This window comes from Budorcas taxicolor, chromosome 21 (assembly GCF_023091745.1).
Source record: "Budorcas taxicolor isolate Tak-1 chromosome 21, Takin1.1, whole genome shotgun sequence".
Lineage (NCBI taxonomy): Eukaryota > Metazoa > Chordata > Mammalia > Artiodactyla > Bovidae > Budorcas > Budorcas taxicolor.
In genome coordinates this window covers 35,111,677-35,127,180 of record NC_068930.1, presented here as the reverse complement: position 1 = coordinate 35,127,180, position 15,504 = coordinate 35,111,677, and the positions used below count along the sequence as shown (strand labels likewise).

Here is a 15,504-nt window from a genome sequence, read left to right as displayed (position 1 = left end):
AGAAAGTAGCACTTGAATTTATATTAAAGAATCAGTGTGCACAAGGGAAGAGGTTGAGGAAACCCTGAGTATGCCAAGTCTATACACACCAATTCTGGGTTCTCCAGCTTTCTCTTGTGAAATCAATCTACCTTAAGCCTCTCCTCACCCCATCCCACCATATATGATCCTATTCCAGAAACTCAACAGAGCCTATAGAAACTCAAAGAGTATCTGTTACAAAAGGAAAGTGAAAGAGTTATTTTTTAAATGGTTCTTTATTCATAAACTTGATGCAAGTTTACAAAATTTACTGTACATTGCCAAATAAATCTGCAATGAAAAATAAAGTCCAAAAAACCCCGCAAAACCAAAAACCAAAGCATGCCAAATGTGCAGCTGTCAATCTGCTAGCCATCAGGATATTAAAGAATTCAATAATGTATTCAAGATTTAGCCTTAGGTTTAAGGAACTTTAATGCTTTAAAGAATTCTGCCTTGTCACTTGTTATCTGAGCAACTGGCAATTGGAACTGTATACAAATTAACCGAATGAACAAGAATGCCAGAAAATCTTTTTCTACTATCCTCTTAACCAAAATAGGAAAGAAGAAAAAAAAGGAAAAGAAATTAAACACAATAATGCAGAAGTGCCAAGTTTTTCAGATGTGGTTTACAAAGTTAAAAACTGAGTCTTTAAGCATAAGACACACTTTTGAACTTTGTAACTGGTTTGTGCAGAAAAAAATGTGCTTCTGGGTTTCTTTTTAAAAGTGCTTAATAACTAGAGTTTACTTTTAAATCAAATTTGGGTATATTAAAAAAAAAAATCTATTACCAACCCAACAGGACTAATTCAGGTAAGGCAATGAAATGGAGAGTACACTGATTTGAATCTAGATTTTATAAAAGAATTAATATATGTAGAATTCCTATTAAGTCTTTCAATGTAAAAGCCATTATTATGACTATAGGAAAAATTTAAGTCTCCAAATTAGATACTTTTTGTACTTAACTGAAGTTTTGTTCAAGAAGTCTTTGTGCCAATCACTTTATAAGATTATTAGTTTACAACTGATTGCAACATCCCGTTAATAAAATGGAAACGTAGAATGACTTAGTATTTTAAATAATTCAAGCTCTATACTTCAAGCTCTTCTTCATAAGAAATATTGAACCAACAAGAAGCAGATTCAGCTCAGCAAGACTCTGATGCCCCAGTGGAAATTACTACGCACAAGCTGAACTGACACAGCCTTGCTTTGCTCTGCCTAAAAAGTTCAACTCAATTAAGAGCAAATCTTCAGCAGATAGTTCAGATCTTCATAGCCAAAAAAAGAAGTTTAACAGTTTAACAAGTATGTTTCCTGTCATTATTTTGGCAATATCATAAAATAGTTTTAACCTGAAAAAGCTACTGTGATTCAGAACACCTTAAATTTTCTAAACCGATATTAAACACTGATTAAACTTTATTGGCTTTAATGGAACAATATATTGTAAATCCTCATAACACACGAGCTCAAAAATGGGAAATTTGCCCTCAAGCCATAACTTCAGTAACCTGATGCTGACTTGTCTACTTAAGACATTTCACCTTTCAAGAAGGACATGATAAGGAGTGGCCAGTATGTGTACTTATCGGAAAAAATACAGTAAAGGCCCCACTGCTCAGTCCAAGACACCTAAAATGAGAAAACTGGGAAGGCTGTAACTTATGCTGGGTCAGTTGGCATTATCCACTAAAATATCTATTAGCTAACATCTTCGGTGCTGCTGTTATAGGGGCACTCAAAGCTTGTCTGCATGTTGGAAAGATTTTCTTTAAAGCAACACTGGTCCAAGCATACAAAAGTCAACACATTTAGCCATCTTCCTTTGGAGGGGTGTACCAGCCTGAAAAAGAATGGGGAAAAAAAAAGTTAACATATTTTAATTCTTAAACCAACTAGGAGAAGTGACATTTTAGCAAGGTTACATACTTTCTCTACCCATAGTTTTCTTTACTCGTAATTTCCCTGTTTAAACCTATTTGTAAAAATTAAGCTTATACTTGGGTTGGTAACAACATTCTGATATATTCACAATATAGTTATTTTCTATGAATAAACTGTACTTGAATTTTCAAGGTGAGATCTCTGTATTAGTGGCATTTCTACCTAAAGAGAAGAGTGTGGAATATTAGACAACAGGCTAAGCTTTATATAGGAAACTGAACTAAAAATAACTGTCCCCCAAACAAAATCCTGGTATTTTAGAGTATGAGGAACTTGGACTGTCGTCAGTGCAGTGATGTCATTTTACCAGTGAGGGTGCCATCTCAGCAGGTGCCCTGATTAAGTGATTAAGCTCAAGATCAGATTTAGCAGCAGCAGGTTAACTAGAATCCATCTCTTGGATCTGAATCTATTGCTCTTTCTTCATAGCTAATTACACACAAACCTACACTTTCTGAAATACAGGTGCTTTCCATAAACATTTTTGAATGCTGACTATAATGTCTAATTTAACAAAAAATAAGAGATAAGAAAAACGTGTTTCTATGCTCAACAACAAGATAAAAAGTGAAGTCGCTCAGTCGTGTCTGACTCTTTGCGACCCCATAGACTGTAGCCTACCAGGCTCCTCCATCCATGGGATTTTCAGGCAACAGTACTGGAGTGGGTTGCCATTTCCTTCTCCAGAGGATCTTCCCGACCCAGGGATCAAACCTGGGTCTCCCGCACTGTAGCCAGAGGCTTTACCGTCTGAGCCACCAGGGAACACCCTAAGGTAACAACAAGATAAGCTCTCTCTAAAAAGGCAAATGAGACTGAGACAAAGTATTGTTTGGTAGGAAGCTGCGCTTCCAACAGTATAAATATACCAAGACTTGTGGAGTGTCCACGTGCTTAATAAAGGAGCATATAGGCATCTTTGGGTCTGTAATTTTAGCGTGCTAGAGATGATTATTATGAAAACCCAGCTTTGTCCTCAAATTTTATCATTTCCCTCTTCAGAAGCTTGAAAATTGTTTTGAATACTATTCTTTCAAAAGTAAGCAGTCACTGTAAAAGCGACACGTTTACTCTATCACTTAAATGAAAGTGAGCACACAAAAAAACACAAATATTAAGTCACAAGCTACCACATTCTAACTAAAGAACACTTTACTGTAGATACTCTTGAAGAAAAACTACTTCCTATCAATTAACCTCCTCTGCACAAAAATGCATCCATTCCACTACCCCAGCTACCATGAATATCAGCACACTTGGTTATTAAGTGCTGCACACACACACACAACGTATCTCCTTCCTCACATTTGGCAAGACAGAAATCATACCACCTTTAGAGATGAGAAAACTGAGGCTGAGAGGTAATGGGACTTGCTCAGGGCCACAGAGCTAGTGAGTGACCCAAATGGCACCTGATAATCAGTCTTGACTCCAAGTCTACTTCTTTGTCATCTCACTGCTGCTGCTGCTAAGTCGCTTCAGTCGTCTCCGACTCTGTACGACCCCATAGACGGCAGCCCACCAGGCTCCCCCATCCCTGGGATTCTCCAGGCAAGAACACTGAAGTGGGTTGCCATTTCCTTCTCCAATGCATGAAACTGAAAAGCGAAAGTGAAGTCGCTCAGTCGTGCCCAACTCTTAGCGACCCCATGGACTGCAGCCCACCAGGCTCCTCTGTCCATGGGATTTTCCAGGCAGGAGGACTGGAGTGGGGGGCCACTGCCTTCTCCATTGTCATCTCACTATTAGAGACAAAAACTCCAAACATGCCTTGTGAATACAAGAAAAATTGAAAATAAGTCCAATAAACTTTTGAAAGATATTTTTTAAAATTTACAATTCAGTCTATTTTTAAGTATAGACTGAAGTTAGAACTTTTTTACTTGAGTAAATAAATCTGCACAATTGTCAAAAAGCATTAAGCGGTCTGAAAATGGTTCAGCAACTGGCTTATGATCCTGATTGCAACTTACTCAGTATTAACAGCAAGAACTCCACCTTTAGAATTGCCTTTAACTCAGTTCCTATCCCAATATCACACATTTCAAGTAGGTAAAGTGATTCCTTCATTAATCTACTCAAAAATGTTTGACTCAGAGATTCCCAGCCCAAGTATTTAGGATACAAAGATTTTGAATGAAGCACAATATGTGTATCCTCAAGTTAAATTTTTTCACTCTGGTAGCCATACTTTGTAAGAAATTAAAGCAAAAACAGAAGAATAAAACAAAATAAGTAAACAGTACATTATGTAAAATTTCACATATGACAATAAATACTTATTGAAGTAAACATACCATTTTTCTCATGTATCTGTACAATGGAATTATAGGATTGCTGGGCTCTTGCTAGATTATATTGATTCTGAAAGAGAATTATACATTTTATATCAAAACTATAAGTAGATGAAAATCATTACAAATAATTGATGGATTATTTGCATCACTGCTGTACTTAAAAGAACACAAGAAACCAAGTATTTCCATTTGAAAGTAAATTTCCCAATTTCATTATTCCCAGCTATTTTAGAGGGAAAACAAAATCAAAACTGTTTTCTAATAAAGATCTACAAAATTCACAGTTCATGTGCTAAGTCCTCCTGCCACTGCACAAGTGCAAGGCTTTATGAATAAAGTTAAAGGTGTTATTTGGATGCAAGGAGAATGTACATGTACATATATATGTATATGTGTGTGTGTGTGTATATATGTATGTATAACAATCACTGCTGTAGAGCAGAAATCAACACATTATAAATCAACTATTACTTCAAAAAGAAAAAACATTTGTATCTAGAAATATAAAATCATACATGTCCCCTGACAGAAAACTCTTCCTCATAACTTCCATCAAAAAAATAAATAAACTACAAAATACTGCCTTCAGGTAAGGAAACACTAGGCTTTAAGGACTATACATCTGGATAACAATTTGAGTTAAACCTGAAGAATGCCTGTAAGTGATAGCAAGTCACACTACTAAAGCAGTCTTCTTTTGTTAACCTCTACAGATTAGAATGTCTTCTATGGGACCAAGTTTAGGATTGATTTTATTAATTTTATCCCCATAAGTACAACTTGCCTACATCTTAACTTCCAATTCTCCATCGTGGAGAATTATCACAAGCATTCTCCATAGTGGTTCACATCTATTATGTTATGTCACCTAATTTTTTAATAAATTCATAGCATAAGAATGTGTATAAACACATTCCAAATGACAACTTTCATTCCTACCTGGCCTGCAACCACCCAGTTCCTTTCCTCACCCACCTTCCTTCTTCCATTCAAATAAACTACTCTTATTAGTGTCCTTGTATATCCTAAAGATTAAACAAGAAAATTAATGTACAGCCTATTGTTATTAGTCACTGTCCCCTGCATTTTTTGAGAAATGATAGATAGCATGACCTAGAGTAAAAACTATATCCTCCTGGTTAAATGAGACTTTTATCATCAAGTAGTCACTGGAATGTGAAATAAAGTGGACCTTAGAAAGCATCACTACAAACAAAGCTAGTGGAGGTGATGGAATTCCAGTTGAGCTATTTCAAATCCTGAAAGATGATGCTGTGAAAGTGCTGCACTCAATATGCCAGCAAATTTGGAAAACTCAGCAGTGGCCACAGGACTGGAAAAGGTCCGTTTTCATTCCAATCCCTAAGAAAGGCAATGCCAAAGAATGCTCAAACTACCACACAATTGCACTCATCTCACATGCTAGTAAAGTAATGTTCAAAATTCTCCAAGCCAGGCTTCAGCAATACATGAACCGAGAACTACCAGATGTTCAAGCTGGTTTTAGAAAAGGCAGAGGAACCAGAGATCAAATTGCCAACGTCCACTGGATCATAGAAAAAGCAAGAGAGTTCCAGAAAAACATCTATTTCTGCTTTATTGACTATGCCAAAGCCTTTGACTGTGTGAATCACACAAACTGTGGAAAATTCTGAAAGAGATGGGAATACTAGAATACCTAACTTGCCTCTTGAGAAACCTATATGCAGGTCAGGAAGCAACAGTTAGAACTGGACATGGAACAACAGACTGGTTCCAAATAGGAAAAGGAGTACATCACGGCTGTATATTGTCACCCTGCTTATTTAACTTCTCTGCAGAGTACATCATGAGAAATGCTGGGCTGGAAGAAGCACAAGCTGGAATCAAGACTGCCGGGAGAAATAGCAATAACCTCAGATATGCAGATGACACCACCCTTATGGCAGAAAGTGAAGAACTAAAAAGCCTCTTGCTGAAAGTGAAAGTGGAGAGTGAAAAAGTTGGCTTAAAGCTCAACATTCAGAAAACTACAATCATGGCCTCTGGTCCCATCACTTCATGGCAAATAGATGGGGAAACAGTGGAAATAGTGTCAGACTTTATTTTTTGGGGCTCCAAAATCACTGCAGATGGTGATTGCAGCCATGAAATTAAAAGACGCTTACTCCTTGGAAGGAAAGTTATGACCAACCTAGATAGCATATTCAAAAGCAGAGACATTACTTTGCCAACTAAGGTCCGTCTCGTCAAGGCTATGGTTTTTCCTGTGGTCAGGTATGGATGTGAGAGTTGGACTGTGAAGAAAGCTGAGTGCAGAAGAATTGATGCTTTTGAACTCTGGTGTTGGAGAAGACTCTTGAGAGTCCCTTGGACTGCAAGGAGATCCAACCAGTCCATTCTGAAGGAGATCAACCCTGGGATTTCTTTGGAAGGAACGATGCTAAAGCTGAAACTCCAGTACTTTGGCCACCTTATGCAAAGAGCTGACTCATTGGAAAAGACTCTGATGCTGGGAGTGATTGGGGGCAGGAGGAGAAGGGGACGACAGAGGATGAGATGGCTGGATGGCATCACTGACTCAATGGGCATGAGTCTGAGTGAACTCCAGGAATTGGTGATGGACAGGGAGGCCTGGCATGCTGCGATTCATGGGGTCGCAAAGAGTCGGACACGACTGAGCGACTGAACTGACTGAACTAACGCTTTGTTCCAAAACCACACGTTTACACTGTGTTCTAAAATCACACCTTTTACACAGCTAAATCACCTTTTTGTCAATGTATACAGGCAAACCTCATTTTACTGCACTTCACTTTACTGCACCTGGCAAATGCCACATTTTTTTGTTGCTGTTTTTAACAGTTTGAAGATTCGTGAGAGCACTGCACCAAGCAAGTCTACTGGCTCCATTTCCCCCAAGAACACTGGCTGACTTTGTGTGTCTGTGTCACATTTTGGCAATTTGAAATACTTCAAACTTTTTCATTACTATGTTTGTTACAATGATCTGGGATCACTGATTTTTGGTGTTAACCACTACAACTAGCTGAAGGCTCAGATGATGGTTAGCATTTAGTAATATTTTTTAATTAAGGCATGTACATTGTTGTTTAGACATGATGCTGTTACACACTTAGGAGACTGCAGTACAGTGTAACTGTTACACATACTAGGAAACCAAAAAGTTCATGTGGTTTGTTTTACTGTGATACTGGCTTTACTGAAGAAGTCTGAAACTGAACCCATAATATCTCCAAGGTATGCCTATACTGGTCTATCTCTATTATCTTCTTCCTTTAAAAAAAATCCATCTCTTTGTATCCTCACATGTTAAACATACTTCTTGTGACAAATTATAATAGAAAATTAAAAAGAATATATTCATAAATGTATAACTCATTCATAAATGAGTCACTTTGCTGTACAAAAAAAAATTAACACTATAGATCAACTGTATTTCCAAAAAATTTTAATAAAAATAAATAAATACACTTCTTAAAGACCACTTAATTCAAACTAACTGGTAACTTCTGTGCATTTATATTTGTTATGATTTATTTAATTGGATTTGCTTTTATAACTTCACTTTCTGATTTCTATTCCTCACTTTTTAATATGATTTTATTATGTCCTCCTTGGATTCAAATAAGACATGTTTTACACCTCATTCTGATCTGTACCTCTTATCTTCTGCTGTACTATCTATTCCTGGGTCCCTCTGTGCAACATTCTGAGTTATTTCTTCTAATAATTCTCTCTTCTGATGTCTAATCAGTTTCTCATTTTAACATTCTTCATTTCTATAGATTCTTTTCTCTGATCACTAGATATTACACATAAGTATTCATTTTCTCACAATTTTAATATCTGCTAATTCCAAAACTTCAAGTCTTTGTGACTCTGTGTCTCTTAGTCATTGTTTCTGCCAGTTCTCATGTATGTTAGCTTGTCTACTTGGGTGCTTGTCATCTTTCACTGTCAAGTGAAAAAGATGGCTTAAAACTCAACATTCAAAAACCAAGATCATGGCATCCGGTCCCATCACTTCATGGCAAATAGATGGGAAAACAATGGAAACAGTGACTTTATTTTTGGGGGCTCCAAAATCACTGCAGATGAAGACTGCAGCCATGAAATTAAAAAACACTTCCTCCTTGGAAGAAAAGCTATGACCAACCAAGATAGCATATTAAAAAGCAGAGACATTACTTTGCCAACAAAGGTCCACTTAGTCAAAGCTATGGTTTTTCCAATAGTCATGTATAGTTGTGAGAGTTGGACTATAAAGAAAGCTGAGCATCTAAGAACTGATGCTTTTGAACTGTAGTGTTGGAGAAGACTCTTGAGAATCCCTTGGACTGCAAGGAGGTCAAACCAGTCCATCCTAAAGGAAAGCAGTCCTGAATATTCATTGGAAGGACTAATGCTGAAGGTAAAACTCCAATACTTTGGCCACCTGATGCAAAGAACTGACTCATTGGAAAAGACCCTGATGCTGGGAAAGATTGAAGACAGGAGGAGAAGGAGATGACAGAGGATGAGATGGTTGGATGGCATCACCGACTCAATGGACATGAGTTTGAGCAAGCTCCGGGAGTTGGTGATGGACTGGGAAGCCTGGCATGCTGCAGTCCACGGGGACACAAAGAGTCAGACACGACTGAGTGACTGAACTGAACTGATCTTAATCTCTGAGAATCTTATAGTCTTAATTCAGAAATCCTTTCTTCTAAAGAGTATTGGCATTTGCTACTGATGAGAACTGTGGCTACGATTAACATGAGACCACTTTAGTCCCGTTAGAGAATCAATTTTCTGCTTCCTCTGTGAGTTGATTCCAGTGAGCTCTTGATTTGATGTGCAATACAGTTAGATATACTTACTTAGATTTAGTACTATTTGGATAGGTATTTAATACAAAATTCACAAGGAATTTTAGGAACATATAGAATTTTTTTTTAAATGTCAGGTAGGGATGATTTCCATCACACACTTTTCCAAAATATACTAACTTCAGAGTTTGTTTTGGTCTTAAGTGTTCACAGATAACTATAATTAGACATGAAAGATATTTCTGATATGGTAAGTGAATAAAGAACAGAAGACGGTGGGTAAGAGCAGAGACTAACAGCCAGAATGTCTGGTTCGAATCCTCACTCTCCACCTGTGACCTTACATGAGTCACCTAACTTCTCTGTGCTTCAGTTTCCTCATCTACAAAATGAGGACAATAATAGAACCTACTTCTAGGTTATTAAGAGGATAGAAAGTTAATACAGATAAAAAGTTTAGATTAGAGCCTAGTGCATATATGCTTACCAGGAATTAACTATTACAATGAGATCTCAATTTGGGGAAGCATGTAACTACATACAATTTTTTATTCACTAGTATATATAAACCAATAATAAATTTTAAACCATAGACATATTTAATTATAGTAGAAATAACAAAGACTAAAAGAACAGGTAGAAGCTTCATAACAGGAAAAGTATCTCATAGTTAATGTGATATTCTTAATAAAAGTACCTTATTTGCTCCAAACTGCACTCTGGCTTTGCCTTTAACTAAGGTGGCATTGATTTGCATGATGACCGATTCTATTGAATAGGCACTGCTCCAGCCCTATAGAAAGAAGAAAACACTTCTCTAAAACACTGTGGTATTCCTGATTCTCACTCAGGAAAGCTTAAGAAAATGGCATATAACAACTCAGTAATATCAAATTTATGTTAAGTTTGTAGTCAAGGAGTAAAAGTAAAGTTGGACCATTTCCAAAATCTCACAAAACAAAGAAAGCTGTGTTGTAAGAGCAACAAATGAGCGAATTATAACATACCTCACTCTTATTGCCCATCCTAGCATAGTTTAAGCACCAAGTACAATGTCATTTTACTGGTTTAAATAGCTTTCATTATTAAAATAGGTGCTATTAGCAAAAAATATACATATATTTTAAAGTAGGTACTATTACAAACAGCTCTGTCCACTTAGAATCTAACTTACATAATTAAAACACTCTACCAAGGTTGAAATACCTGACTGCCATAAGAAAAATAGTCACCTGTTTTGTGAGTAGTTCCATGCACAGTGCTCCACCGCCCAACACGTACCTTAAAAAGAAAAAGGAATCATACAAAATTCTCTAGATCTTGGTATTCTTTCTTCAGTTTTTAAAGTATCACTACTAAGAAAGTATGCATACAAGATTAAAAGATAGCATGCAAAAATGAAAATAAGTTTTTAGGGTTACAGAACTATAGGTAATTCTAAAATTCTGATGTCATCATCTAAATGTCTTTTTTTTTTTTTAACTAAATAATGGTTCTTAACAACAGAACACTTGAAAACTTTTAAGGTATCAGAAACTAAGAACTTAGCCCTAAACATTCCAGAGAATCGGGACAGGAGAAATCTTCCTTAAATGGTTTTCAACTGTTCTACTCATCTTAAGATTTCTCCACCATCATGTTAAATAGCCAAGAGCTTTTCCTCTGACAGCAATGATGACTTTACCCTATTTATAATAATGAACATCTGCATTTATAGTTAAAATATTTTTCATTCTGTTGTGAAGATCAAATGGTTCTGACCAGGGAGCCTCTCTGGAGCTCCCCTATTTCTCTTTCTAGTCCTGAGGACTCTTCTCTGAACCAAGGACAACTATGGGGGATTTCATTAGAAATCTCCCTTAGATCTCCCTTATAAATCATTATTTAGATCAAGATTCTTCAGCCTTTGATATTTTCTCAAACAAAGTAACTCCTCCTTTAATGTTAAACTTTAAAACACATTAAATATCATGCCTAAAAATAAAAGGAATGGTAATTACAAAAGAAAAACTGTGGCAATCTTGAAAACACATAAGGTAGGACCACTGATTAGGTCTATGTGAAAACTGTGTCCACCACAAGTTTTGTTTGTCCTCTGGGACTCTGCCCATGCCTTTCCCTTGCCTGAGATTCCTTCCGCTGCCTCCTCTCCCAAATGCCTGTTCTTCCTCCTGCCCCATAAAATTTGCCAAGACCACTCGAGCCTGTAAATTTTGCATTCTGGCTAAGCAAATGCATCCTTGTATTGACTAAACCAAGTAAGAGAGAAGTAAGGAATCTAAAAACTTCTACTGTAGACCACTAGTAATAATAGTTACAGTGGAATCACTCACTAACAGAAACTAGTCAATAACTCTCCCCTATCCTGGAGAATTCAGGCAACCATCTCTCTTTTACTTCCTTGTCCCAACTTCCGGGAACTTTCAAAGCAGAAGTTTAATAGGAAGAAAAAAACTCCAAAAAAATTAAATCAGGAAGGAGAATCATGAGATTTTACACTTTGTAGGGGAGGAAAAAATTGGGAGATTGGGATTGACCTACACACTACTCTATATAAAATGGATAACTAATGAGAATTTACTGTATAGCACAGGGAACTCTACTAAATACTGTGTAATGACCTATATGGGAACAGAATCTTAAGAAAGAGTGGATATACATAAATGTATTAATTGATTCACTCTGCTGTAGAGCAGAAAGTAATATAACACAGTAAATCAACTATACACCCTAATTTTTTTTCAATAAAAGATAAACTGTGTATATTCTCTTATGTTCCTGAAACTCAGAAATTTGTCTACAATACTCTGAATCTCCCACTGGGCTCAAAGTATATCCTGCATATTTAAAAATCTTGCAGCTTTAAATAAGCATTTGCTGATTTACCAGAATTACAAGATCCAAGTTCTCATTTGATTTTGATTTCTCCAAAACCACTCAAAGTCTAGCAATCTGTTCATGAGTTAACACCATTCTGGGTCCTTACACTTCAGAAACGCTAAAGAGAAACTTATTTTAGGAAAAGGACATATGTAGTTAATGCTGAGTTACCAATTATCTAACCACCACCTTCCCCTTTAGCACCCCACTCTTCATTGTGGGCGTGGAGAGTCTTGTCAGGAGAGAAGGGAAAGTTTTCATACTTGTAGATCAGAAGGAAGTACATTTTCTACATGCACATACTAACTATAAAAGTGTTCAATGTCTCAACACAAGACAGAAGTAGTTCTAGTACCTATACAAAAAGTGAGCTAAGCATATATTAGTGCATAATAAACTTTCCTTAGTATATACAATTACTAAATTTCTCTTTAATATATATACCACCAGCAGTATTTACACATGAAAAAAAGTCAATTCTACTTTTGTCTTGTATCATTTTATCAGTATGTGTTCTAAGCTCTTATTGCTCTTAGGGTCCAAACAAAGAGCTCCTGCAGAATATTGAGACAATGCAAGGACACGAGGAAAAAAAATAATCTAAGGGTCATTTACAGATAAAATGCCACATACATGGGCACAGTAACATTTTCAACTTAAAAATTTTTTCAGTTGCCAAAGTTATATAGCAAACACTATCCTAAGTTCAGCCTCTTCGGGCATTAGTTTATACAATTTTTGTTTTACTAGGAGGTTCTTGCAAGAATGTTTGCCAGCTAACCTCCCCACCCACAATCTAGGATGATCACTTAATTGCTATGAGGGGACAACAGATACCAGTACTTAACTGGACAACAAATACCACAATTCATGCAACACTGATTCTTGCAAGTATCCAAAGAACAGATGAGAAATAAAATTTTATATTAAGTCAAATTCTTGATAATGATCACTTAAAAAAAAAAAAAAGGCAGGCTTCCAACACAATACTCTAAAGCAGTTATCCTCCAATTAAAAATAAATTTTTTAAAAAGGCAGGTTTATCAGCCGACATAAAATAGTCATGATCTTTCCCTTTGTTGAGGTAAGGAAAGGGGCCATGGATAAGAACCAAGCCCTAAAAGAGCAATAAAGTTCTGGCATTTAAAACCAGATTCTTAAAATAATGTTCCCTCAATACAGACAAAAAACCCATGGTCATATAGAAGTAGAAGTCTTCTCTTTGTGAATGACTGGGACACAAACAATACCTCCTATTATATCAGCCAATAAAGCATCTTTAGTTGCTTACAAAGAGCTCTCTAATAATGTATTGTACTACCGTCAAATAATCTTTCTGATTCTCACTACATTGTACCCTGGACTAAGCAAGAAAGATAGCCAAGTTGTGATGGCTCAGTAAAGTAGCTCATAAAACACCAGTGGATTGGAAATTGTATACTACCCTAAACTGCCTATTTACTGTATTTGCCTACATCTTGCTAACTTACTATAATAAAGCTATAAAGCTAAAGGCAAAGGAAAGATATACCCATTTGAATGCAGAGTTCCAAAGAATAGTAAGGAGAGATAACAATGCCTTCCTTAGTGATCACTGCAAAGAAATAAAGGAAAATAACAGAATAGGAAAAACTAAAGGATCTCTTCAAGAAAATGAGAGATACCAAGGGAACATTTCATGCAAAGATGAGCACAATAAAGGATAGGAAAGGTATGGACCTAACAAAAGCAGAAGATAGTAAGAAGAGGTGGCAAGAAAACACAGAAAAACTATACAAAAAAGATCTTCATGACCCAAATAACCACAATGGTGTAATCACTCACTTAGAGCCAGACATCCTGGAATGTGAAGTCAAGTTGGCCTTAGGAAGCATCACTTCGAACAAAGCTACTGGAGGTGATGGAGTTCCCGTTAAGCTATTTCAAATCCTAAAAGATGATGCTGTGAAAGTGCTGCACTCAATATGCCAGCAAATTTGGAAAACTCAGCAGTGGCCACAGGACTGGAAAAGGTCCGTTTTCATTCCAATTCCAAAGAAAGGCAATGCCAAACAATGTTGAAACTACCACACAATTGCACTCATCTCACACGCTAGTACAGTAATACTCAAAATTCTCCAAGCCAGGCTTCAACAGTACATGAGCCCTGAACTTCCAGATGTTCAAGCTGGCTTTAGAAAAGGCAGAGGAACCAGAGATCAAATTGCCAACATCTGCTGAATCATCAAAAAAGCAAGAGAGTTTCAGAAAAACATTTACTACTTCTTCGTTATTGACTATGCCAAAGCCTTTGACTGTGTGGATCACAACAAGCTGTCAAAAATACTTAAAAGAAAAAAAAAAACTTAAAAGAGACGGGAATACCATACCACTTTACCTGCCTCCTGAGAAATCTGTATGCAGGTCAGGAAGCAACAGTTAGAACTGGACATGGACCAACAGGCTGGTTCCAAACTGGGAAAAGAATATGCCAAGGCTGTATACTGTCACCCTGCTTATTTAACTTACATGCAGAGTACATCATGCGAAATGCCTGGCTGGATGAAGCACAAGCTGAAATCAAGATTGTTGGGAGAAATATCAATAACCTCAGATATGCAGATGACACCACCCTTATGCAGAAAGTGAAGAATTAAAGAGCCTCTTGATGAAAGTAAAGAGGAGAGTGAAAAAGTTGGCTTAAACCTCAACATTCAAAAAATGAAGATCATGGCATCCGGTCTCATCACTTCATGGCAAATAGATGGGGAAACAATGGAAACAGTGACAGACTTTATTTCCTTGGGCTCCAAAATCACTGCAGATGGTGACTGCAGCCATGAAATTAAAAGATGCTTGCTCCTTGGAAGAAAAGCTATGACCAACCTGGACAGCATATTAAACAGCAGAGACATTACTTTGCCAACAAAGGTCCATATAGTCAAAGCTACAGTTTTTCCAGCAGTCATGTATGGATGTGAGAGTTGGACTATAAAGAAAGCTGAGCACCTAAGAATTGATGCTTTTGAACTGTGGTGTTGGAGAAGACTTGAGAATCCCTTCGACTGCAAGGAGATCAAACCATCCTAAAGGATGGACTGAATGAATATTAGAAGGACTAATATTGAATCAGTCCTGAATATTGGAAGGACTAATGCTGAAGCTGAAACTCCAATACTCTGACCACCTGACATGAAGAACTGACTCATTTGAAAAGACCCTGATGCTGGGAAAGATTGAAGGCAGGAGGAGAAGGGGATGACAGAGGATGAGATGGTTGGATGGCATCACCGACTAGATGGACATGAGTTTGAGCAAGCTCCGGGAGTTGGTGATGGACTGGGAAGCCTGGCGTGGGGCAGTCCATGGGGTCACAGAGTCAGACACAACTAAGCAAATGAACTGAACTGAACTGCTAAGTTACTATATTTTCTTATCTCGTTCATTCATTTACAAATATTTACTGCATATATAGTAATAGTATGTATGCATGCTAAAAACTGAGGCAGACACAAGAATATACAATGAAGAAAACTGATACGACTTGCCTTCATGATT

The 15,504-nt window shown here is 36.9% G+C and overlaps 1 protein-coding gene across 2 annotated transcripts in view; it reads right to left on the bottom strand.

Annotated features, from left to right (window-relative positions):
• Window positions 1-258: 258 nt before the first annotated feature.
• Window positions 259-15,504, bottom strand: part of UBE2Q2 (ubiquitin conjugating enzyme E2 Q2) — a 61,387-nt gene continuing 46,141 nt past the window's right edge. For both annotated transcript variants that reach the window (XM_052659476.1, XM_052659477.1), the window contains 4 exons: window positions 10,320-10,368; window positions 9,785-9,880; window positions 4,274-4,340; window positions 259-1,875 (listed from right to left, as the gene is read on the bottom strand). In XM_052659476.1, the coding sequence (XP_052515436.1) occupies window positions 1,844-1,875; window positions 4,274-4,340; window positions 9,785-9,880; window positions 10,320-10,368 (244 nt within the window). In that variant the 3' untranslated portion in view covers window positions 259-1,843. The remainder of the gene's footprint in view (window positions 1,876-4,273; window positions 4,341-9,784; window positions 9,881-10,319; window positions 10,369-15,504) is intronic.